This window comes from Lampris incognitus, chromosome 16, assembly GCF_029633865.1.
Source record: "Lampris incognitus isolate fLamInc1 chromosome 16, fLamInc1.hap2, whole genome shotgun sequence".
Taxonomy (NCBI): Eukaryota; Metazoa; Chordata; class Actinopteri; order Lampriformes; family Lampridae; genus Lampris; species Lampris incognitus.
This window is the reverse complement of record NC_079226.1, coordinates 41897027-41923060: the sequence shown is the minus strand read 5'-3', so window position 1 is coordinate 41923060 and position 26034 is coordinate 41897027. Positions and strand designations below refer to the sequence as shown.

The 26034-nt window shown below is 43.4% G+C and overlaps 1 protein-coding gene across 1 annotated transcript in view; it reads left to right on the top strand.

The window, feature by feature from the left end:
- The window catches only part of pals1a (protein associated with LIN7 1, MAGUK p55 family member a), a 68506-nt gene extending 43834 nt beyond the window's left edge, over positions 1–24672 (top strand). The window contains exons 8-17 of the mRNA XM_056295620.1: positions 1689–1850; positions 2275–2352; positions 2734–2917; positions 6435–6506; positions 6713–6784; positions 8139–8306; positions 9254–9343; positions 10554–10666; positions 11556–11666; positions 22372–24672. Of these exons, the coding sequence (XP_056151595.1) occupies positions 1689–1850; positions 2275–2352; positions 2734–2917; positions 6435–6506; positions 6713–6784; positions 8139–8306; positions 9254–9343; positions 10554–10666; positions 11556–11666; positions 22372–22548 (1227 nt within the window). The 3' untranslated portion in view covers positions 22549–24672. The remainder of the gene's footprint in view (positions 1–1688; positions 1851–2274; positions 2353–2733; positions 2918–6434; positions 6507–6712; positions 6785–8138; positions 8307–9253; positions 9344–10553; positions 10667–11555; positions 11667–22371) is intronic.
- Positions 24673–26034: the final 1362 nt, after the last annotated feature.

Below are 26034 nucleotides of genomic sequence, written 5' to 3'. Positions count from 1 at the left end.
CCAGTAATATTGCTGAAAACTTGTTAAGTCATTCCACCAGCTTCACCGGGTTTCTGAATGACCACTTCACGTATCCGAGGAATTTTTCCATTCCAAATAAATGATGAAATAAATTTATCTAGTGAAGAGAAGAATGTCTTTAATATAAACTGGTATAGATTGACAGAGGTGTAAAAATTTGGGCAAGATATTAATTTTAACTCCATTAATACAACCTGCGAGAGATAGAGGGAGCCCAGGCCAGCGTTCCAGATCAAGTTTAGTACAGCCTAGCAGAGTTTGAAAGTTACGTTCAAAAAGATTATTACATCTCCGTATTACAGCAATGCCAAGATAAGTAAATTTGTTGATGATGAAATCTTGAATGGAAACGAGCTAAACGGACATTTATCTGCCACAGAGTTAATTTGGATTAGTTCACTTTTATGCAAGTTGAGTTTATATCTGGAAAAAAATTCCAAAGTCCTTCAATAATGTCAAGATTTTGGGGATGCAGATTAAGGGGTCATCAGCAAAAACTGATACCTTGTGTTCCTGGTCTCTATGAATACCATGGATGTTGTGGTTGCTACACGGCTATGGCGATGGGTTTTATTGCTATTGCAAAGACCAGGGGGCTTAAAGGGCACCTCTGTCTCGTTCCTCTGCGTAACTGGAAAGAGGAAGAGATTATATCATTTGTACGTATTGAGGCCTTCGGGGATGAGTACAATAATCTTTTTTTATTTTTTAAGCTACTTTATTAATCCACGTGGGGGGGAATTCTTTCTCTGTATTTAACCCATTCTAGCTGTATAGCTAGGAGCAGTGGGCAGCCGTCATGCAGCGCCTGGGGACCAACTCCAGTTCATCTTGCCATGCCTCAGTCAGGGGCACAGACAGAAGTAGAAACCCTAACTTGCATGTCTTTTTGGTGGTGGGGATACCGGAGCACCTGGAGATAACCCAATGCAGACACAGGGAAAACATGCAAACTCCACTCAGAGGACAACCTGGGATGACCCCCAAGGTTGGATGACCCCGGGGTTCGAACCCAGGACCTTCTTGCTGTGAGGTGACAGCACTAGCCACTGTGGCCTAGTCTGACCCAGGATATAAAATTATCACTAAAACCAAATTTTCGCAAAGTAAAAAAAAAAAAAAAGGTAGTCCCACTCCTCGCAGTCGAAAACCTTTTCTGCATCAAATGATACCACCACCTCTGGGATCTGAGAAGGTTTAGAATGAAGAATGTTGAAAAGACGACGGAGATTAAAAAAAAGAGTGCCTGTTTTTGACAAATCCAGTCTGGTATGGGGAATTTGTAACTGGAAGCACAGTCTCTAAATGATGATGCAGTTGACTGACCTACTCATACCACTCCCTGGTCCAGATTTGAGTGACATTGTATGTCACTGCAGGAGATAATGGCCATTAACATCTATTAACAAAGTTGGAGAGAGAGATACACTGAGTACAGCAAATGAAAGGGGACATGTTTTCCATCATAAGACCAGTAGAGGAACGTTAGACTGCTAAGATGAGTAAAATGTAAAAAAGGGAAAACATTGGGAAGAAAAAAAAAGGGGGGGGTTGACTCTTCTGTGAAATCCCTACTGTGTACATGTATCACAGAGTCACAGCAGGACTGGGTCCTGGTCATCCCATCTCTGTATCTGGGTTTAGTTGTGTTTGTTTGTCCTATATAGGGTGCGACGGTTCGTAATGACATGGACAGTGTGGTGATTAGTCGTATTGTACGAGGCGGAGCAGCTGAACGCAGCGGGCTGCTGACAGAGGGAGATGAAATCCTGGAGATAAATGGTATAGAAATAAGAGGGAAAGATGTCAACCAGGTCTTTGACATACTGGTAAGCATACTCACATATTCACATATACACACAGCTGAGGTTGTGCTGTGTTTGCAGTTTTCCTGTATTTTCTTTACAGTCAAATTAACTTGTAGCATAGATGTATACGCTCTACTATATCTGTACTGAAACTCTACTGTATAACTTCCTTTGCATTTGGTTGCTATGGAGAAGAAGTAAACATGCCATATAATTTTTCCAGACAGTAATCATTAGCATGAGCAACTACAAAAGCATTCATGATTTGGATGTTTGGATATTTTGTATTGTCTTAGGCACGCCAGCAACAGAAGGTATCAAGGAGGATATTGCTTTACATGTAAATCTTTTGGTTTCTGGCTTTAAATATGTGATATGAATCAAAACCCACTGTGTGTGTGTGTGTGTGTGTGTGTGTGTGTGTGTGTGTGTGTGTGTTTTTTAGGCGGACATGCATGGTGTCCTAACCTTCGTGTTGATTCCCAGTTCTCAGAGTAAACCTCCACCAGTCAAGGAGTCTGTGGTAAGTCCTGCTTCTGCGTTGTTTTAATAGAAGTGCTGGTGGCTGACCTGAAAAGACCTGAAGAAATGGAGTTAAAAGTATACCATACCTAACATTTAATCCTCAGTCACCTCCTGAGCCAAAGATCACCTCTGACTACTTCTTGGAAAATCACCCACAAGTTTCCTGTATAGTGCTGTGCCCGTTCTATTTTTATATTTACAATTAAGCGTATGGATTTCTCCTTTATTTCCCCTAAGGGAAATCTAAGGCCCTGGTTTGTCTGTATACCACTCACATGAATCCAGTCTTTCCTGTAGTGAGCTGAACCCAAACCTAGCCCATTGTAAAGTGGTTTTATTAACCTCTGTTTCTTTACCCAACCATTATTTGTTTCTCCAGGTTCATGTGAAGGCCCATTTTGACTATGACCCTTCAGATGACCCCTATGTGCCCTGCAGAGAGCTTGGTCTGTCCTTTCAGAAAGGAGACATTCTCCATATTATTAGCCAGATTGACCCCAACTGGTGGCAGGCTTATAGGGATGGAGATGAAGAGAATCAGCCTCTTGCTGGACTAGTACCAGGTATGATTTTACAATTTGCATTTGCCTGGCAAGACTAGGTACTAGGTACTACACGTTGTATATCTTTTTGTCCAGCTGTTTGTAAATCTGCCAACAAGGTGACAGGTCAGTTAATGTTAGTCAAATAGGAGTCAACATCTGCTTCATGATTAACCACCGATGGTGCACTAACGCCACAATCTTAGACAAGTCATGCTCCCCTGATCTTGAGTTACTCACTATAATCTGCAGACCCTTCTATCTCCCACAAGAATTTGCATTAATTGTCTTAACCACTATTTACATCTGCCCCCAAGCTAACGCTAGCATTGCCATTAGTGAGTTAGCTCATCACATTGCCAATACAGAATGAAGATATCCAGATTCTCCTATAACAGTTTTGGGTGACTTCAACAACACAAATCTCTCCCATGAGCTTCCCAACTATAAGCAACACATGAGAAACACTAGAGGTGCACATATACTTGACCATTGCTATAGCACAATCAAGTTGGCTTACCGTGCTTTCCTGAAAGCGTCACTGGGACAATCTTACCATGTGATGCGGCTCCTCATCCTGAATTAAACAGTTAAATCCAAACCCAAAACTGTTGAAAGCTGGACCGAAGATGTAATCGACACTCTGGGTGGTTGCTTTGAATGTACTCTCTGGGACACTTTCAAATCCATGTGTGACTCCCTCGACGAGTACACTAACACAGTGACGTCATACATATGGTTCTGCATAGAGAGGTGCATTCTCACTGAAACTATACGGTCATTTGGCAACAGCAATTTCAGCAGACACAAGGTGGCATACAAAACTGCAAAATATGAACTGCGATCTGCAATCAGGCAGGCCAAATCATCCCACAACAAAAAATTGGAAGATAATTTTTTTTGCAAATAACCCCAAGGCAGTCTGGAAAAATCTGCACAAGGTGACCAACTACAAAAAAAAAATTTCCCCGCCCACTGTGGATGAGGACCTTGACCTACTGGACAGAGTCACTGAGTTTTATGCTAGGTTTGAAAAAGTTGGCATGTCTTCCTTCTCACCACCTCAGCCCTCCTTTCACCATCCAGGAGGAAGAGGTGAGGGCTGTGTTCAGAAAGCGCAATAAACGGAATGCGGAAAGGCCTGATCAACTCTCCCCTGCTATAATCAGCTACAGTGCTGACCAGCTGGCGCCTGTATTTACCGACATCTTTAATTCATCCCTCTGCCAGTGTAAAGTTCCACAGTGCTTTAAACAGTCCACCATCATCCCAGTCCCCAAGTCCACCAAGATAACATACCTCAATGACTACAGACCTGGTACCCTTACATCCGTGGCCATGAAATTATTCGAGTGCCTGGTCCTTCGACTACCTCAAATCACCCATATCATCCCAAATGAAGCCCTAGCAATTTGTCTACCGTGCCAACAGGTCAGTAGAGGATGCCATTAGCCTGGCACTCCATAACACATTGAAACAGTTGTCAACACCTACACACACTATCCTGTTTATTGACTTCAGCTCGGCATTCAACACAATAATTCCCTACAAACTATTCTCCAAACAACAGGATAGGAACATCAACCCGGCTATAAATCACTGAATCATATGACTTCCTCAACAACAGATCACAAAGAGTCAAATTGAACAGCTTTACATTTCGCCCCCTGTTCCGCTGCACTAGTAACCCCTAGGGCTGTCTCCTGTCTCTCCTGCTCTTCTCCCTGTACACTAATAATAATAACTTTATTTATATAGCACTTACAAAGTGCTTTACAAAGCAATAAATCCAGACAAGGTAAAAATAAGAATAAGACCAAATAAAAACAGTATGAATAAATATCAAACATTTGTAAAAGCTTCATAAAAAGAAAAGTTTTAAGAAGAGATTTAAAGGAAGCTAGACACTTGGTTCATCTTAGCTCAACAGGAAGAGAGTTTCATAGTGTGGGACTCTAACAGAAAAAGCCTGATCACCCTTTGTGACAAACCGAGACCTGGGAACAACCAGCAGGGCTCCATCTGCAGACCTTAATGGTTGAGAGGGAGTATAAAAGGTCAATAAATCACAAATGTATGTAGGAGCAAGACCATTTAAGGCCTTAAAAGTGAGCAATAGAATTTTAAAATCAGTAAAAAATATAACGGGGAGCCAGTGTAGGGAGGCAAGCACAGGAGTGATATGGTCATGCCTCTTTGTCCCGGTATGAGCCGAGCAGCGGCATTTTGTACCAACTGCAGACAGTGGAGGGAGCCCTTAATGATACTTGAGTAAAGTGCATTGCAATAGTCAAGCCGAGAATAGATAAAAACATGTACAACATTTTGCAGGTTGGCAATTGATAAAAATGACCTAATTTTGGAGATTAGCTTGAGCTGGAGAAAGCATGACTGAACAACATGTTTGATTTGATGATCAAAACCAAGGTTAGCATTGAACATTACCCCAAGATTCCTAGCAGCCTGCTTAAGACTACGTGATGGACCACCAAGATTAATACCAAAAGGGCTGATGGAATTTGGGGGACTGAACAGAATGACCTCAGACTTACCATCATTAAATTTTTTTGCTTTGCCCTTTTTTCCCCCCAATTGTATCCGGTCAATTACCCCACTCTTCTGAGCTGTCCCGATCTCTGCCCCACCCCCTCTGCTGATCCGGGGAGGGCTGCAGACTACCACATGTTTTCTCTGATACATGTGGAGTCACCAGCCACTTCTTTTCACCTGACAGTGAGGAGTTTCACCAGGGGGACGTAGTGCATGGGAGGATCACGCTATTCCCCCCCAGTCCCCCCCCCCGAACAGGCGCCTCGGCCGACCAGAGGAGATGCTAGTGCAGCGACCTGGACACATACCCACATCTGGCTTCCCACCTGCAGACATGGCCAATTGTGTCTGTAGGGAAGCCCAACCAAGCCGAAGGTAACATGAGGATTTGAACCACCGATGCTTGTGTTGGTAGGCAATGGAATAGACCGCCAGGCCACCCGGACACCCTTGCTGACTTCTTTTTAAATTTGGGTACACACAGGAGCCCTGTATTTTGAGAGCGAAGAACTTGAGATGGAATGTATGGTTTAAGGAGATCAGACAGGTAAGATGGGGCAAGCCCCGCCGGATCGAGTTCCCATGTTACCTCCGGCTTGGTCGGGCATGAAGTGAAAGTAAAAACAAACACTGAAAAAAAATTACTTTGTAATTTAATGATTCTTGCAATTGTCATGTGTCGTTCATATGTATTTATTATTGAATGTATGTTGGGTATAGGATAAGCGGTTTGGATAATGGATGGATGGATGGATGTTGGGTATATTAACACGGAGCTACCATGCTGTACCATAAACAAACACCATCAGCCTAGCTGTGTGCCAGTAAAGTTTCTTGAATCTTGAATCTTGCCTGTAGGTTGATTTACTCAGTATTAGGCATGGCATTAAGTTACTTCACATCAAGTTGTGTGCTACAGTAAATATCTTAACTGTAAAGAGTAGCCTATTTAAATGACTGCTGTTTTTTTCTGTTGTGTTTTCTGTAGGGAAGAGTTTCCAGCAGCAGAGAGAAGCCATGAAACAGACAATAGAAGAAGACAAAGAGCCGGAGAAGTCTGGTCAGACCTTACTTTTATCTTTCACTCTTCAACGTAACTGTTGCCCCTTCATCCCTGAACTATTAAGAAGAATTTCAATAGCAAGTCATTAGGAAAATACTTACAGAATCCAGTCAGAAACAGCTGGGGTTTAGAGTCACGTTCTCAGAGGTGTTGGTCTGGTCGGTCGTAACCAAATCTGTCAAACATTTTCTATTTCTCTCTAGGAAAGCTTTGGTGTGCTAAGAAGAACAAGAGGAAGAGGAAGAAGCTGCTGTATAATGCTCACAGGAATGATGGTATGGTCCATCTGTCACACTGAAGTCATGAAGACTTTACAGTGCTGTGTGGTTGTGATACATAGGAGGGTATCATCTGCATACCTGCAGACATAAACCTTCTGTCTTGGTTAAAGCATTGCCAATCGTATTGTGAAGAGTTTGTGATCAATCAGTGTAGATACAGAAACTTACTACATTATATTGAGCTCACATGTCATTCAGTGTCAAAATCCTTATTACAAGATAAAAAGGATGCAGTTGTTTTCATGAGGAAACGTTTAGAATAATTCCCCACCAACTGGCAGGACTTTGCCAGGACAGAACTTTGCAACACTTGAGTGTACAAAACATTAGGAACACTTTTTCTCCCGTGTTAATTTCGCCTGTTGATTCCACTTTAATCAGCACAGATCAAGAGGGAAAAAAGCCATAAGAATGTTCAAGAAAGGCTTTTAAAAACTGATCTGACATTGATTTTGTTTGTTGGAGAAAATTGGGCAGGAAAAACTATTTAAAATCTCTGGGAAGAGATATGACACTTTAGAGGAACAATTTGGAAATGTTTGAGTCTACTTCTACTTTATACTCAGTGCTCATGTAAGTATGCAGGGAGGTTTCATTTTCACAGTCATCCGCCCTTCTCTTCATACTGGACACGCAGCTATCATCCGCCCTTCTCTTCATACTGGACACAAAGCTATCATCCGCCCTTCTCTTCATACTGGACACACAGCTATCGCTTGCCACCTACAGTTCAATTCAATTAATGGAGGACGAAGCCAGAATCCGTTTTTAATGCAAAAAACAAAACAAAAAACCCCTCCATGTCTCAGCCGAACCTGACAAGATGCTCTAGCAGTCTATCACAGTGAGTTTGAGTGGTCATTTTAAAAATGCACAGTTGTTTTTTAGGGTTGGTTATGGTTATATCCTACCATGCTAGTTCCTGAAACGCAGCCTACAGGCGACAGCCAGCTGTAGTTACTGTAGCCTGGCACAACAGAGCAAACACAGAGAGGAAATGTATCAATAAAAACAACTGTAGATGTTGAAAATTACCCCTCGAATTTGCTGTGATAGAGTGCTGTAGCATCTTGTTATCTTTGGCTTAACTGTGGTGTGTTTTGTTTTGTTTTGCACGGAACAAAGATTGTACTTGTCCCCCATTAATTGCATTGAAGTATAGATGGCGAGCTGGAGCGGCGTGTTCAGTATAAAGGAAGAGATGGATGACTGTGAAAACGAAGCTGTGTCCTACTTGAGCAGTCAATATAAAAGAGGCATAGCCTTGAGAAAATTCAAACTACTTTTTCACTGTCTTGTCTTTCTGTCATGCAACAGAATAATGCTGTCCTCTCTCCTACTGCTTCAGATTATGACAACGAGGAAATTCTGACATATGAAGAAATGGCTTTGTACCATCAACCAGCAAATAGGAAGCGACCGATTGCACTGATTGGACCAGCAAGCTGTGGGCAGGCGGAGCTTAGGCAGAAGTTACTAAACAGCCAGCCGGAGCGCTTTGCTGGAGCTGTACCCCGTAAGGAATCAATCAACACAAACATGAACTTGTAACATTTAATTAGGACCTCACGAAAGAATGTTAATTTCCACGCTAAAAAAATTAATTTGGCTGATATTTTAAAATGTCATTAACCCAGTATTGTTTCATATCAAGAGCTCTGTCATGTTGCTTAGCTTCTACCGCCTTACTGAATCATACTGATTCTTTGTATGCCATGCAAGACTAAAGTAAGTCTTTGCACCAGTCTAAGATGTAGACTGCTGTTGCAGAAGACAGACATATGCTGAGGTAGTAATTTGCTGATTTTTTGCCAAACTACCATCAGAATGAGTAGATTGACTAATGACAGAAGCCATAAGGCTTGCATCCTCCCACTCACATCACTTACATAGTTCACTTGTTGTGACTCATATCTAATTTGGAAATACTTGATTTTAAACGCGGTGACGTGACTCTACAGATGCTGTATTAAACATCTGGCCTCCTGCTTTTCGCTGTGCACACTGGGTAATACAACCACAGTTTTCAGTCACCTCAAGGACCACAGCAGTCCAGTATGAGGAGTGCATGTAGAGACAAGTTGAGCTGAAGCAGCAAATCAATTTCAATCCCAGTCTTCCTCGCTAAACAAACACCTACAAGGGAAACACTGAACAGTGTCGCCCCCTATTCGACAGGTCGCCATTTGCTGCTTTGCAAATACTACATGATTCCACATGACAGTGTTTGCAATGACGGCTTCAAGAAAATTATCAGCGTGCTGGACAAAATATAGTTATTTTTGCTGTTTGAGCCATTTTGCTGCAACCAACTTGGGCGTGCAGGTCATAATTGAAAACGAGTGCATTCTCGGAAATATTTCACTTTGAATTTTTCTAAATCTCGTGCGGCCCTTTGCTTTAATTCATAATGGATGCAAGCACATTTATTTTCCATGCATACTGAGTATGTGTGTACTGCAGACACGACACGGAGCCGACGTGAAGGAGAACTCAGTGGCAGAGACTATCACTTCGTTTCCCGTCAGGCCTTCGAAGCTGAACTGGCTGCTGGTAGGAGTTGTGTTTTGTTATATTTGAATGCATTTTATTACATCAAGCAATCCATCAAACTTTATTTAATTATTATATACTATATATATATATGTGTGTGTGTGTATGTGTGTGTGTGTGTGTGTGTGTGAGATAGTATATGTACATTATACTTTTATATACATATAAAAGTAATATATATGTTACACATATATAAAAGTGTAATATGCTTTTATATTATAGTATATAATACGTGTAATATATATATATTACATATATAAAAGTGTAATATATACTTTTATATTATATACATTAGTGTAAAAGATATAAGTGTAATATATGTATACATATATATTGCATATATATATATATATAAAATTAATATATACTTTTATATTATATGTAAGTGTAATTATATATAGATTACACACATATATAAAAGTGTAATATATATATATATATATATTATACTTTTTTTTAAAAGTGCACAGATAAAATAATAGTAAAAGAAGAAACAAGCAAATGAGTAAAATAAAAACGAAGTGCTGTAAAAATTAAACCTCAGTAAAATAGAGTGAAGAAGACGTAACACAACAATATAGTTGAAGGAAATGATTCACGGTGAAGCTGAATAATACAAACAGAGCTCATAATGAAGTACAAGCAGGTTAAGAGTTGATGAGTAAAAGTAGGAGCGGTGAGCTGAGGGGTTCATATGTGTTTCCATCGACTGTGTTGACTTTATTCAGCACTTGGTGTCTCATTTGGAGTATCAACACAGTATTGTTTGGTTAGCTCTGCTGTAGTTTGTGTAAGACTTGAGACAGACGGTCTGGGAAGTACTGTAATAATACTCTCATGCTGTGTAATAATACTCTCATGCTGTGTAGTAATACTCCCATGCTGTGTGAACGGATAGATGATGGGCAGGCTTCACTGCATGGTGAATAAACACAATTATATTTGAATCACCCAACACTCATTTTTACTGTCTTGTGGGACAAACCCTTCCAGTCACACACATCAGCAGTCATAAACTGACCCTCACAGTTATAGTCGTCACTACTTCGTCCACATCCCACTAGTCTTTGTCTTTTCAGACCACCACAGAAAAGTGAATATTGAGCTGGTATCAGCCAGTGGTCTGGACGGTGTAGGACTGTTAAGTGTTCACCACTGTGGAGCTGTGTGTCACATGGTTGGTGTGCTGTTGCTCTTCATGATGTTCCAGGTAAACTGATCGAGTCTGGTGAGTTTGAGAAAAACCTGTATGGAACCAGTACAGACTCAGTGAGACAGGTCATCAACACTGGAAAAATCTGTCTTCTATGTCTACACACACAGGTCAGTACACACACACACACGCACACGCACACAGAGGTTAGCACACACACGGGTTAGCACACACACACACACACACAGGTTAACACACACAAATACACACACGCACACACACACACAGGTTAACACACACAAATACACACACACACACACACACACACACACACACAGGCTAGTACGGACACACACAGGTTAACGCACACAAATACACACACACACAGGTTAACACACACACACAGACTTAACCAATTGATTTCATTGTTCTGTTGAAAACATAACCTACCAGACTGAATGGTTAATTAAAAACATAACCTACCAGACTGAATGTTTAATTAAAAACATAGCCTACCAGACTGGATGGTTAATTAGGAACATAACCTACCAGACTGAATGTTAATTAAAAATATAACCTAACAGGCTGAATGTTAATTAAAAACATAACCTACCAGACTGAATATTTCATTAAAAACATAACCTACCAGACTGAATGTTTCATTAAAAACATAACCTACCAGACTGAATGTTTCATTAAAAATATAACCTACCAGACTGAATGTTAATTAAAAACATAACCTACCAGACTGAATGTTAATTAAAAATATAACCTACCAGACTGAATGTTAATTATAAACATAACTACCAGACTGAATGTTTAATTAAAAACATAACCTACTAGACTGAATGGTTAATTAAAACATAACCTAACAGACTGAATGTTTAATTAAAAACATAACCTACCAGACTGAATGTTAATTAAAAGCCATATGAAATGATGTTTATTAGAACATTACAAATCATAATCGATGTCTGTAGTTTAAAGAAGAGGTAGTTGTCTCACACCTTGGATACATGGGTTAGGGTTTGAAGCTGACTTGTGTATTTGTGTTGTCAGTCCCTGAAGGTATTGAGAAGTTCAGACCTGAAGCCCTACATCATCTTTATAGCCCCGCCCTCCCAGGAGAGACTTCGAGCCCTGCTGGCCAAGGACAACAAGAACCCTAAGGTATGTGTTGGTTCATCTGTCAGTTACTCTGTCCCACTGTCCCTACTGCAGTGTATCCCCTGAATATCTCTGACTACATGTACACAACCTGTTGTTAAGGTAGTTGTTTAATTTATAAAGCACATTTAAAAACAATTATCATGTTAGTCCGCGGTGGTGTAGCGGTCTAAGCATCGGCTTTGTGTTGATGCAGTTGCCCACTGGGGAGCAGGGTTCACGCCTCGTTCTTGTCATATCCAACTATGGCCGGACTCGATGAAGCAGCAATAACTGGCAGCACTGTCTTCGGGAGGGGGGCGGAGTCGGCTTGTGTTCATCACATGAAGGCATCTCTGTGTGTGTGTGTGTGGGGAAAAAGCAGTGATTCGGCCTGGATTCACCTTGTCACGAAAGTGGCGAGGCGTCTCCTTTGAGACTGCCGGCTGGAGAGATGCAGTTGGCGAACGCATGCAGTACGAGGGTGGGTGTGTGAATTAAAACAGGGATTGATTGGCAACTAAATTGGGAGAAAAAGGGAAAAATCAGAAATAAATAAATAAATATATAAACAATTACTATAAGCAAGTGTTGTGCAAATATTAAAACGCAAGGATAGAATTGAAAAAAAAAACGATAAAAGCACAATTGATAGACCAGATAGTAATGCATACAACACCCCACACATACATACAGCACACATTTACATTCACACATCCACCTACAGACACACATCCACCTGAAGACACACATCCACCTGCAGACACATCTAAATCAAAATCAAATCAATTTTATTTGTATAGCCCAATATCACAAATTACAAATTTGCCTCAGTGGGCTTAACAGCAACACAACATCCTGTCCTTAGACCCTCTCATCGGATAAGGAAAAACTCCCTAAAAAACCCTTTAACAGGGAGAAAAAATAGGAAGAAACTTCAGGGAGAGCACCAGAGGAGGGAGCTCTCTCCCAAGACGGACAGCGTGCAATGGATGTTGTGTTCACGCAATTTACATAATACAACATTGAAAGAGGAGAACAGAATTATAATGGACATAAGATTCATGAAGAACATGATGCACAGGATGCCAAGCAGTGTCCACATGCCAACGGAGCAGTCCAGGACCCAAGCCACGCGACCAGCATCATCATGTAATAAAAGAAAAACTTATGTGAGGAGAGGAAGGGCAGGCAGCATCCAAATGGCGGCCACCGTCACCACGGAGACCTGGGAGGAGAGCCGACTGCACATGCACGCAAGAGAGACTCACATGGCACCATTCACACACAGAAAAAGAGAAAGGAGAAGACATCATTCAGAGAGAGAGAAAAGACATGTTAGAGAAGAGAACAGTTTGCAATAGTCATTAGCCATAATCAATTAAGTCATCGATTAGTCATAATCTATACTCTGTAATCTATACTCGATAATCTGGTCGGCAGAACAGTGGTTGGTAAATTCATTGAGACAGAAAACCAACCTGCCATCCAGTACAGGTTGTGAAGCACTCAACTTAAAGGCAACTAATTGTAAACTAAGGCAAAAAGATGAGATTTAAGTTTGGATTTAAAGGACTCAACAGACTCTGATGGTCTGATGGCAGCAAGCAGGTTATTCCACAACAATGGAGCCCGATAGGAAAAGGCCCTGCTGCCACCAGCTGACTTCTTTTTAACTTTGGGTAAACACAGGAGCCCTGTATTTTGAGAACGAAGAGCTGGAGATGACATGTAAGGTTTAAGGAGATCAGACAGGTAGGATGGAGCCAGCCCATTTAGGATTTTATAAGTCAGCAGGAGCACCTTGTATTCTGATCTAACACGGATAGGAAGCCAATGAAGGGAGGCAAGAATTGGTGTAATATGGTCAAATTTCCTAGTTGTAGTTAGGATTCTAGCAGCAGCATTCTGAACCATCTGAAGACTTTTGGTACCAGAATGTGGCAGACCTGAGAACAGAACATTACAGTAATCAAGTCTGGATGAAACAAATGCATGTATTAGAGTCTCTGTGTCAGCCATGGAGAGAAAAGACTGAATTTTAGCTTTGTTACGTAAATGAAAAAGGCAGTCTTGGTGATTTCTTTAATGTGCTTATCAAAGGAAAGGCTGGGATCAAACGTAACACCAAGATTTTTGGCTGCCACACTTTGTGAAACCACAGAGTTGTCGATTGTTATCGTTACTTGATCAAATTGGTGTCTGTGTCTAGCAGGGCCAATGACCAGCATCTCGGTTTTATCTGAATTTAAAAGCAGAAAGTTAAGTGACATCCAGTTTTTCACAGTAGCCAAGCAGGCCTCTGAGTTAGTGATTTGAGTAGGATCATCAGCCCTTATAGGCACATACAACTGAGTATCTCCCTGCAAACACACATCCACCTGCAGACACATCCAGCTGCAGACACACATCCACCTGTGCACACACATCCAGCTGCAGCCACATCCAGCTGCAGACACACATCCACCTGCGCACACACATCCACCTGCAGACACACATCCACCCGTAGACACACAGTCATTTGTGTCCTGCAGTGCAGGAGGCTGGTCCACGCTGGAAGAGCTTCAACCTCAAGCATCAAGTCTTCTTTAAACTTGCAGGGCAACATCATGATTTTCAGCATGATCTCTGTATGTGTTGTAGGGATCACACCCAGTTGGCACCATAACACTTAGCAGTTTTCTGTCTTTCTGAAATACTGCCAAAATTCTGCAGAGAAGTGTAACAGTGAGGCCACTGGCAGACAATCTGTGTGTCGTTGTCTTTATGTGGCGTTCAGTGGCATCACTACAACAGCTGTATGTAACATAGTTATTTGCATCTTCTTATACAATCCAGCCCATTGCGATGTAACCCACTGAAGATAGCAGCAAATGAGGATGCTAAGGCCCAGAAGGTTGAACCAGCTCATCTGGACACAACGTTTATTGAGAGAAACGTTCATCACTCATCTGAGGGCCCAGACACACCAAACCAAAATCAGAGAACTAGCGGTGACGAAGGCCGACTGTTGTGTCACCTCACGTCACCTGCTGTTTGGGCCAAAAAGTAGCACTTGAACACACCGCAAAGACTACAGCCGACGGCCCTGATTCACTAGCTTAGCACAAATTTGCTAAGCTGAACAGTCAATCAGAGTGATCTCTCACCGACAAGCTCGGCTGATTGAGCATGTTGAATCGGCCGAAAGGCTGCCAACAGAGGTCCGACTAGTGCCGACAACGCGGGACATACCACAAAAACTAGGGTCACGTTGGCCGACGGCCGACCGTTGGCCTGGTGTGTCTGGGCCCTTAGTGACCTCTTCAGTCTCAACTGACTGCAGGTACCCCACCCTTATAAACAATACAATGGCATAACGACCGGTTTCATATGCAAATATGGGTGTGACCATTAACTAGAGTTACAATGGCCATGTGTACTATTCACAGAGGATTTGGGAATATTTGAAATCACAGCATTGTAAGATGGTGACAGACGTACTAGACCCCCCCCCAAGTATTGGTCGGTATGTGTTGGTTTACGGTAAACATTACCATAAACCAACACATACTGATCAGTACTTAAGGTTTGACGTTTGACTCTCATCATCCACTGGAGCACAAACTAGGAGTCATCAGGATGCTGCACCACCGAGCTGACAACGTCCCCACCCACCCAGTGGCCGGGGAAGGGGACAAATCCCACATTAAACAGGCTCTGGTTAAGTGTGGTTATCCTGACTGGGCGTTTGTCAAAGCCAGGACGATGCCCAAACAATCCACCAGCTGATCAAAGAGAGGAGAAGGACAACAACTGTCTAAGGTAAAGCAGTGGTGATTCTGTATGTGGCGGGAGTGTCGGAACAGTTGAGATGTGTATTTTCAAAACACTGCACCTCAGTTGCTTTCACACCCCAAAACACGCTGTGCCAGAAGTTGGTCAAGGATCGGGTCCCCCGGCATAAACCAAGCAATATAGTGTAGACTGTTAAGTATCAGGAGGATTGCCGTGACTTGTACATCGGGGAAATCAAACAGACACTGGCCAAGAGGATGGGACAACACAGGAGAGCTAACACGTCAGACCAGGACTCCACAGTCTACACCATCTACAGACCAGGACTCCACAGTCTACACCACCTACAGGCCAGTGGCCACTCTTTCAAGGATGAGGATGTGCACATCCTTGATAGGGAGGAATGCTGGTTTGAACGGGGAGTCACAGAGACCATCTATGTGAAGAGGGAACGACCATCCCTGAACCCGGGGGGGTCTAAGAGTACATCTGTCACCATCATACAATGCTGTGATTGCAAACATTCATGGCCATTGTAATTCTAGTTGATCGTCACGATAATTTGCATATCAGACTGATCATTGGTTTGGGTTGTTGTGTCACTGTATTGTTTATAAGGATGTATGGTTTATAAACTGTATTATAAGGGTGGAGATACCTGCCGTCAGGTGAGACTGAAGAGGTCACCTAGATGAGTGATTGAACGTATCTGTCAATAAACGTTGTGTCCAGATGACCTGATTCAACCTTCTGGGACTTCCTTACCTGGATTGTTGAGCATCAAGAGGAACGTAAGGGTTCCGGTTTTCAGTCACTGCTTTTCTGCACAGTTTTGGCAGTGTTTCAGAGATCCGCAGAGGAGTGCTCAGCATCATGGCTGCTATGAAACGTCGTCCCTACGACGTATATATCGAGAATGTGCTGAAAATTGTGATTGTGTCCGTTTAAGCCTAAACCCTGGAAAAAGTTAAAAAGTTATCAGATACCCTGGGGGGGGGGCACAGACTAGAGCAGGGGCCCAGGAGCTAGGTTCTGCAAGATGGTGCCAGCCCCTTGAAAGTATATCATGACAAAAAAGACAATCTTCCAACTTCCAGATTCTGACGTGAACTTGAAGCCAATGAAGTGGTGATGTGCTTAGTTTTACAAGAGCTGAGGAATTTATCAATATATCAATTATATTGATAAATCAATCATTTATATATCAATTCCACTCATTTCCTTTTCACACATGTGCCTGCACATTGTTTTTAGTGACAGTACGTTGAATTGAATGTAACTGACTATTTTAACATGAGACTACACGTCATCTGGGATGTGGTTTGTGTAGTGTTGTTACATCTGGGATGTGGTTTGTGTAGTGTTGTTACATCTGGGATGTGGTTTGTGTAGTGTTGTTACATCTGGGATGTGGTTTGTGTAATGTTGTTACATCTGGGATGTGGTTTGTGTAATGTTGTTACATCTGGGATGTGGTTTGTGTAGTGTTGTTACATCTGGGATGTGTTTTGTGTAATATTGTTACATCTGGGATGTGGTTTGTGTTGTATTGTTACATATGTTAAACGTTGTCATTCCCCGGTCTCAAACCCTGCATTACAGTACAGTGGTAGAGTTTTCTCAGCTTGAGAGACTGTTTGAGCTGAGTGAAGTGAACATTGAGTGCCTCTATGAGCTTGTCATCACATCCACATTACTAAAGATCATTTCCCAAGGGGGCGTCCGGGTGGCGTGGCCGTCTATTCCGTTTCCTACCAACACGCAGCTCGCTGGATCGAATCCCTGCATTACCTCCGGCTTGGTCGGGCGTCCCTACAGACACAATTAGCCGTGTCTGCAGGTGGGAAGCCGGATATGGGTGTGTGTCCTGGTTGCTGCACTAGCGCCTCCTCTGGTCAGTTAGGGCACCTGTTTGGGGGGGAGGGGGAACTGAGGGGAATAGTGTGATCCTCCCACGTGCTACATCCCCCTGGTGAAACTCCTCACTGTCAGGTGAAAAGAAGCGGCTGGTGACTTCACATGTATGGGAGGAGGCATGTGGTAGTCTGCAGCCCTCCCCGGATCGGCAGAGGGGGTGGAGCAGCGACCGGGACGGCTTGGAAGAGTGGGGTAGTTAGCTGAATACAATTGGGGAGAAAGGGGAGGGGCGTCAGAAAACAAAAGATAATTTCTCAAAATTGTCTTGTATGTAATGAATGCACCAATGGTGATCCCCAAAATATTGTCAGATTATCTATATCATTATCTATATCAGTGTATTCTCATTATCTATAGGTGTATTCACATGATCTATATCCTTATCTATATCAGTGTATTTACATCATCTATATCAGTGTATTCGCATCATCTATATCAGTGTATTCACATTATTTATATCCTTATCTATATCAGTGTATTCACATCTATTTCAGTGTATTCACATCATCTATATCAGTGTATTCACATTATTTATATCCTTATCTATATCAGTGTATTCACATCTATATCAGTGTATTCACATCATCTATATCAGTGTATTCACATCATCTATATCAGTGTATTCACATTATTTATATCCTTATCTATATCAGTGTATTCACATCTATTTCAGTGTATTCACATTATCTGTATCAGTGTATTCACATCTATGTCAGTGTATTCACATCATCTATTTCAGTGTATTCACATTATCTGTATCAGTGTATTCACATCATCTATTTCAGTGTATTCACATTATCTTTATCAGTGTATTCATATTATATCCTCATCTATATCAGTGTATTCACATTATCTGTCAGTGTATTCACATTATCTGTATCAGTGTATTCACATTATATCATTATCTATATCAGTGTAATCACATCTATATCAGTGTATTCACATCATCTGTCAGTGTATTCTCATTATCTATATCAGTGTATTCACATTATATCAATGTATTCACATCATCTAGAGTGGTGTGAAAAAGTGTTTGCCCCCTTCCTGATTTCTTATTTCTTTGCATGTTTGTCACACTTCAGTGTTTCAGATCATCAAACTAAATATTAGACAAAGATAACACAAGTAAACACAAAATGCAGTTTTTTAATGAAGGTTTTTATTATTAAAGGAAAATAAAAATCCAAACCTACATGTTTACTTGTGTTATCTTCGTCTAATATTTAAATTTGTTTGATGATCTGAAACATTTAAGTGTGACAAACATGCAAAAAAATAAGAAATCAGGAAGGGGGCAAACACTTTTTCACACCACTGTATATCAGTGTATTCAAATTACCTATATCATCATCTACGTATATCAGTGCATTCACATTATCTATATCATCATCTATATCAGTGTATTCACATTATATCAGTGTATTCACATCATCTATATCAGTGTATTCACATTATATCAGTGTATTCACATCATCTATATCAGTGTATTCACATTATCTATGTCATCATCTATGTCAGTGTATTCACATTATATCATCATCTATATCAGTGTATTCACATTATCTATATCATCATCTATATCGGTGTATTCACATTATCTATATCATCATCTATATCAGTGTATTCACATTATATCAGTGTATTCACATCTATGTCATCATCTATGTCAGTGTATTCACATCAGTGTATTCACATTATCTATATCATCTATATCAGTGTATTCACATCTATATCATCATCTATGTCAGTCTATTCACATTATATCAGTGTATTCACATTATCTATATCATCATCTATATCAGTGTATTCACATTATATCAGTGTATTCACATCATCTATATCAGTGTATTCACATTATCTATATCATCATCTATGTCAGTGTATTCACATTATCTGTATCATCATCTATATCAGTGTATATCAGTGTATTCACATCATCTATATCAGTGTATTCACATTATCTATGTCGTCATCTATGTCAGTGTATTCACATTATATCATCATCTATATCAGTGTATTCACATTATATCAGTGTATTGACATCATCTATGTCATCATCTATGTCAGTGTATTCACATTATCTATATCATCATCTATATCAGTGTATTCAGTAAAAACATATTTGATGTTGTCATGATCACCCACCCTACCGTTTCCGGGAGCTAGTCCAAAGCCAAGCAGCTGGTAATTCTCCCATATATTTACACCCCTCTTGTGACGTAAGCGTGCACAAGCAGCATTTTCTGTCTTTATTTTATGCGCATTAACTGACTTTGACACCTGGTTGTTAGAGTGGAAATTTACCCCACTCACACCGAACTAAGGGCCCAGACACGCCAAACCGACTAGTGGCGACGAAGGCCGACGGTTGCGTCGCCTCACGTCACCTGCTGTCTGGGCCAAAAAGTAGAACTTGAACACACCGCAAAGACTACAGCTGACAGCCTACTAGCATGTAGGTTCTGCACTGATTAGCTAAGCTGAACAGCCAATCAGAGTGATCTCTCTCACTGACGGGCTCCGCCCATTCAACATGCTGAATCGGCTGGAAAGCTGCCGACAGGGGTCCGACAGGAGCCTGACTAGTGCCGACAGTGCGGTACACACCGCAAAAACTAGGGTCATAGACGCTCACCGATGGCCCAACATTGGCTGACAGCCGGCCGTTGGCCCGGTGTGTCAGGGCCCCAAGATCCAGGATCTTTACTGGGATTTCCATTGATGGGGAAGGGTGCATGGCTCAGAATCCATGTATTGCTGCCTGTATGGCCATGTATTGCTGCCTGTTTGCTGCAGGCCATGTATTGCTGCCTGTTTGCTGGCACTAGCTGTAGTGTGAAGCAGCTGAACTAATAATGGCAACAGAAAAAAAAGTTCACAAAACTAGCAAGGCAGGATGAATGTAGTGCTCTCACTAGTCCTTCAGGCTGAAAGTGAAGGACGTGGTGATGGTATGGCGGGGTTCACGGTGCAGGACAGGGTCTGATGTAACTGAAAACCAGGGATTAGCTGGATGTGCGTCAGAGAGGAAATGTAGTATTTTGGTGTGAACTTGTGATCCTCACGGTCCGGGTTCACGTAGCTGATATGGATCACGGTATCTGTGAAGGTTAAAGACACAAGCAGGGCACATGGAATCAAAATGGACTTTGTTTTACCTTAGTGGCTCATTTCTTCATCATATTCTGCACCTTTTCCACAACTTATGTCCAAAATTCAGCTTTTATCATGTTTTACATCAAATTCCAGTCACCGCAACTTCCTGTAAAACAGCCAAGTTTCAGTGATTGTGTCACCGTGTCCGAGCGGGCGGGTGAGCAACATTCCTAACAACAATATGAAACGTTTTCCAAGATCCAATTAAATCCTGAAGGATCAAGTCACTTCCCTCCCAGGCTTTTGTTCCGCTCCAATTTCCTGTTTCACATGGAAGTCTGCCACATTATGCTCTGAATGCCATTCCATGCTGTCTTTTTTTGGGGGGAGTGGGGTTCCCCCCCCTTTTCTCCCTGATTGTACTTGGGCAATTACTCCACCCTTCCGAGCTGTCCCGGTCGCTGCCCCACCCCCTCTGCCGATCCAGGGAGGGCTGCAGACTACCACATGCCTCCTCCGGTACATGTGGAGTCGCCCGCCGCTTCTTTTCACCTGACAGTGAGGAGTTTCACCAGGGGGACGTAGCACGTGGGAGGATCATGCTATTCCCCCCCAGTCCCCCCCTCCCCCCAAACAGGTGCCCTGACCGACCAGAGGAGGCGCTAGCGTAGCAACCAGGACACATACCCACATCCAGCTCCCCAACCACAGACACGGCCAATTGTGTCTGTAGGGACGCCCGACCAAGCTGGAGGTAACACGGGGATTCGAACCGCCAATTGACCTTTCGCAAAGTACCTCCCCAGAACGGTGCTTGTCTAATCCTACCTTAGCAACGGTCCGTCAAGCTTTCAAACACACAACAAAATGCTGAAACGGTGTGCCTATGGGATCTGCAAATCGGATACTAGATATGTGGAAAGTTTGGAGGGGGTGCAATTTTCTTTTCCTTCCCGAAACCCAGAATGCAAGAAGCGCAATGTGGGCAATAGATTTGGCAGTATAGCAGACCCCATGGCTAGCTTAATCCATCCAAAATCAACAATACCTGTCTCCTCCAAGCTAAGCTAGCTACTAGCTATTATTGATAGCTAATACAGCTAACGTATTATTACTGTTACTTTTACCCACACAATGCGCTGATTTCTTCCTTCATGTTTTGGTGTTTTCCGGCTACTTCCTTGATAGTTCTGAAATGCTTGACGGGCATAGCAACAGTAACTAAGGGGGGCGGGACTTTGCGAAAGGTAAATTCCCGTGTTGGTAGGCAACGGAATAGACTGCCACGCCACCCGGACGCCCCTTCATTTTGTCTTTTAAGTTTTACAGTAACAAGTTCATGTCCCACAGGGCACTAACCAGGGGCCTCATGTAGCAGTTGTTACTATGGGCAGATGTGTGCGTACACACCCATGGGATATTTTAGCCCTGAAGTTTGTCTGACAGACCAGTGTAGAACCTGGGTAACCCCTGACTTTACACACCACTTGGCTAACACTGGTGTCTTTGCAGGGCTGGGTGACTGCTCGTTGCAAGAGGTGGACAATAGAGGTTAGGAGGAAGGAATTACAAATAACCATCATGCTTTGCGGCCGACCGGCAGACAATCCCGAGGGCTAAAAAAACCCATGGGTGTGTAAGAACAAATTTGCCCATCGTAAAGGACTGATACATGAGGCGCCAGGTCTCTACAACACAGTGGTTGTTCTAGGTGGCAAGTCCAATTCATGAGTATTGATCGGGCTGGTTGACGGGCTGTTTATTGTATATGTCATCTTCTGCAACGTTACCTGTCCACCTGGACTTACCCCGCTGGGTCTGAGCAGGTTGTGATGATGACATGACGGAGGGGGAACGAAGGCAAGCTGAGGTGGCTGCTGGAGCAGATACTTACTGATGTGTATTAACTTTTGTCTGACCGCCCTCTCCCTCTCTGCAGCCAGAGGAGCTGCGCGACATCATCGAGAAAGCCAGGGAGATGGAGCAGAGCTGTGGTCACCTGTTTGATGCCGTCATCGTCAACTCCGACCAGGACAAGGCCTTCAACGAGCTGCTACGACTCATCAACAAACTGGACACGGAACCGCAGTGGGTGCCCGGCTCCTGGCTGCGCTGAGAACACACGCAGACACAAGCACCATGCAGAGACACACACCTTACATCACATACACAGTCTACACAGCTTACGTAGAAGAAGAGACAAAAACTGGACCTTGGACTTGATGATGACCTCTTTTGGTTGTTTATGCAAAAAATACACAGAAGAGTATCAGATGAACACACTTGAGTTCTCACAACAGGGTTCGTCCAGTAGATACTGGTGATGAGATCCTGCAAATGATGTCAAGCTGAGAATCTGTTTGGAGGTTATTAGGACAGATCTGATTTTGACAAAGGGTGGTGTTGCACCACCATCACCTTGTTTTATAGAAATGTTGTTTCCACTAAACATAGACGGGGTAGGACCTGACTGATCCATGGTATTTTGGATTCAAAGCTGACATACATCTGCTGATTATAAGTTCTTCATTAGTCGTCGTTAGAAATCCTTGGGCATCTGAAGTCCTGACCCGGGATGACTTAGAGAAACGGTTTCTGCTGGCTCTCGAAACCACGGGGCCTCGTTTATAAGAAACGCGTCATCTGACCAAGTTTTGACTCAAAACAACGACCTTTTATAAAGAATGATTTAGATTACCTAAGTTATAATTGTAGCGTTTGTGCCTCTTGTAATCATAAAGTTTTAGGGTTTTTTATATTATAAAAATCAGAGAAGATAGAAGTGACCTTCCAGTTCTGACATCAAGAACACTTTTTTCTTATACCACAACTCAGGCTTGGCTTTCTCCCAAGCCTGGAAGCTGCAGAAGAATCCTCATTAAATGAGGCCACTACAAGTAGTACACGTGTTCAAACACCCGCGACTCGGTCTGGACTCCATGTTGAGCCTCGGCTGCTGTGAACAGCGTCATGGTCTCACACCGTGGCGGCGGTGGTGGTGTAGCTGTTGGCAGTCAGTAGCGGTTCATGGCCAGAAGCTGCAGCTCTGGAAGCTACGCAGCTGACGGTCTCACCCATCAGCTGCTGGGCTCTCTCATGGGCTGGCTGGTTTCCTGGTTGTACACTAAAATACAGCACGGAGTACTTCAGATGTGTACGGATGACGGCGCTGCCGTCTCGCTGGAGGTTTTCTAAACCTGTGTTCTCCACTTATTTGCTGACCGGCAGACTTCCTGGCTCCCTATCTTAGCTCTCTGTCTGACTTAAAAACCGTTTGATTGGGCGTCCGGGTGGCGTGGCGGTCTATTCCGTTGCCTACCAACACGGGGATCTCCGGTTCGAATCCCCGTGTTGCCTCCGGCTTGGTTGGGCGTCCCTACAGACACAATTGGCTGTGTCTGCGGGTGGGAAGCCGGATGTGGGTATGTGTCCTGGTTGCTGCACCAGCGCCTCCTCTGGTCGCTGGGAGAACTGGGGTGGAATAGCGTGACCCTCCCACGCGCTACGTCCCCCTGATGAAGTGCCTCTCTGTCAGGGGAAAAGAAGAGGCTGGCGACTCCACATGTGTGGTAGGAGGTATGTGGTAGTCTGCAGCCCTCCCCGGGTCAGCAGAGGGGGCGGAGCAGCGACCGGGACGGCTCGGAAGAGTGGGGCCGGATACCATTGGGGAGAAAAGGGGGGAAATTAAATAAATGAATCAAACCTTCTGCTTGGCCTGTAACGCACTCTGTCCGGCCGTGTCCCCTCTGATCACATTTCCATAGACACGACCCGTGGACCTGAATCCTGAACGCTGACACTTCCTGTTTGTAGGTGTATGTTCCTATTTGCAGATGATATGCTGACTTTATTTTATATTGTGTGTGTGTGTGTGTGCGTGCGTGTGTGCGTGTGTGAGCATATTTGCGGGTCTGTGCCTGTTCTTAAAGGCAGTGAAGTATTATTACCTGAAGTAGATCTGAGACGATATCACTTTGTCATCACTGTGTAGAGCCTTAATGTATTTGACATTTTGAAAATAGATTTATGAAGTCCGGAGTGAACCGGTAGGATTGCCGCCTCTGCCTTTTCGCCTCCCTGCTGTTAATCCGGAGGTCAAAGGGGGGCGGGGTGAAGTGGAATTAGCTGTTTTGAATGTAAAGCTGTTGATTAAAATCACCTCCTGTTTATCTGACATCACTTTCTTATCCTGAGAAGGAAACGTTTTTTCTATGAATATTCACAAAAATAAATAGATGATTGGTAGAAAATGATCGTCTTTGTTTTTATTCTGCTCGTCAAGAATTTGAGCACCGTCATGAGCCCACGTGGCGGGACGGTGGCGCAGTGGTTAGGGCGGTCGCCTCACAGCAAGAAGGTTCTGGGTTCGAGCCCCCGGGGTAGTCCAACCTTGGGGGTCGTCCCGGGTCGTCCTCTGTGTGGGGTTTGCATGTTCTCCCCGTGTCTGTGGGTTTCCTCCGGGGGCTCCGGTTTCCTCCCACAGTCCAAAGACATGTAGGTCAGGTGACCCGGCCGTCCTAAGTTGTCCCTGTGTATGTGTGTGTGTGTGTGTGTGATGGTCTGGCGGCCTGTCCAGGGTGTCTCCCTGCCTGCCGCCTAGTGACTGCTGGGATAGGCTCCAGCATCCCCTCGTGACCCTGAGAGCAGGATAAGCGGTTCAGGTTTAAAGTACCCCTCCACTCCAAACTGTGTTTTTCTTCTGTTTGTGTTGCCTGAAATGTCTGACCTTTCCAATACTATCTGTGCATTTTGTCCCCACAGTGGTGTTTTCACATTCCTCTACTGTAGGGGGAGCTGTCTGTACACTTCCCTAAACTCGGAGTCAAACGTAGATTTGGTACGTCACAAATCCGAAAGCCATCCATTATCCAAACCACCTGTCCTGCTCGCAGGGTGGCGGGGATGCTGGAGTCTATCCCAGCAATCTCTGGGCAGCGGGCGGGGAAACACCCTGGACAGACCGCCAGGCCATCACAGGGCACACACACACACACACACACACACACACACACACATACACACTCACTCACACACACACATATACCAAGGGACAGCTTAGTACGGCCGAGTCACCTGACCTACATGTCTTTGGACTGTGGGAGGAAACCGGAGCACCAGGAGGAAATCCATGCAGACACGGGGAGAACATGCAAATTCCACAAAGAGGACGACCTGGGACGACCCACCAGGGTTGGACTACCTCAGGGCTCGAACCCAGGACCTTCTTGCTGTGAGGCGACTGTACGAATCACTGCGCCACCATGCCGCCATCCGAAAGCCATTTGCTGTCTAATATGCAAGTGTGGGGCGGGCAAATAAACCTGAAACCTCCGGTGCAGCGCGGACTTGTCAGTACAGAGAGCGAGTCTCATTAGATCAGTTGAAGTTTTGACAGCAAACATGGCAGAGTGTGCAGTTTTGGGGTGTAAACTGGACCCTGCAGTTTCCTTCCACTATAGCAAAAAATCCCACTATACTACTGAAATGGTTGGGATTTACTCACAGACATCAGGCTCATGTGCCTACAAACCAAAATACACCGCCATTCTGATATGTCCACTTGCACGTGACTGAGGCAAGTCTGTTGTCACGAGGGGGTTTA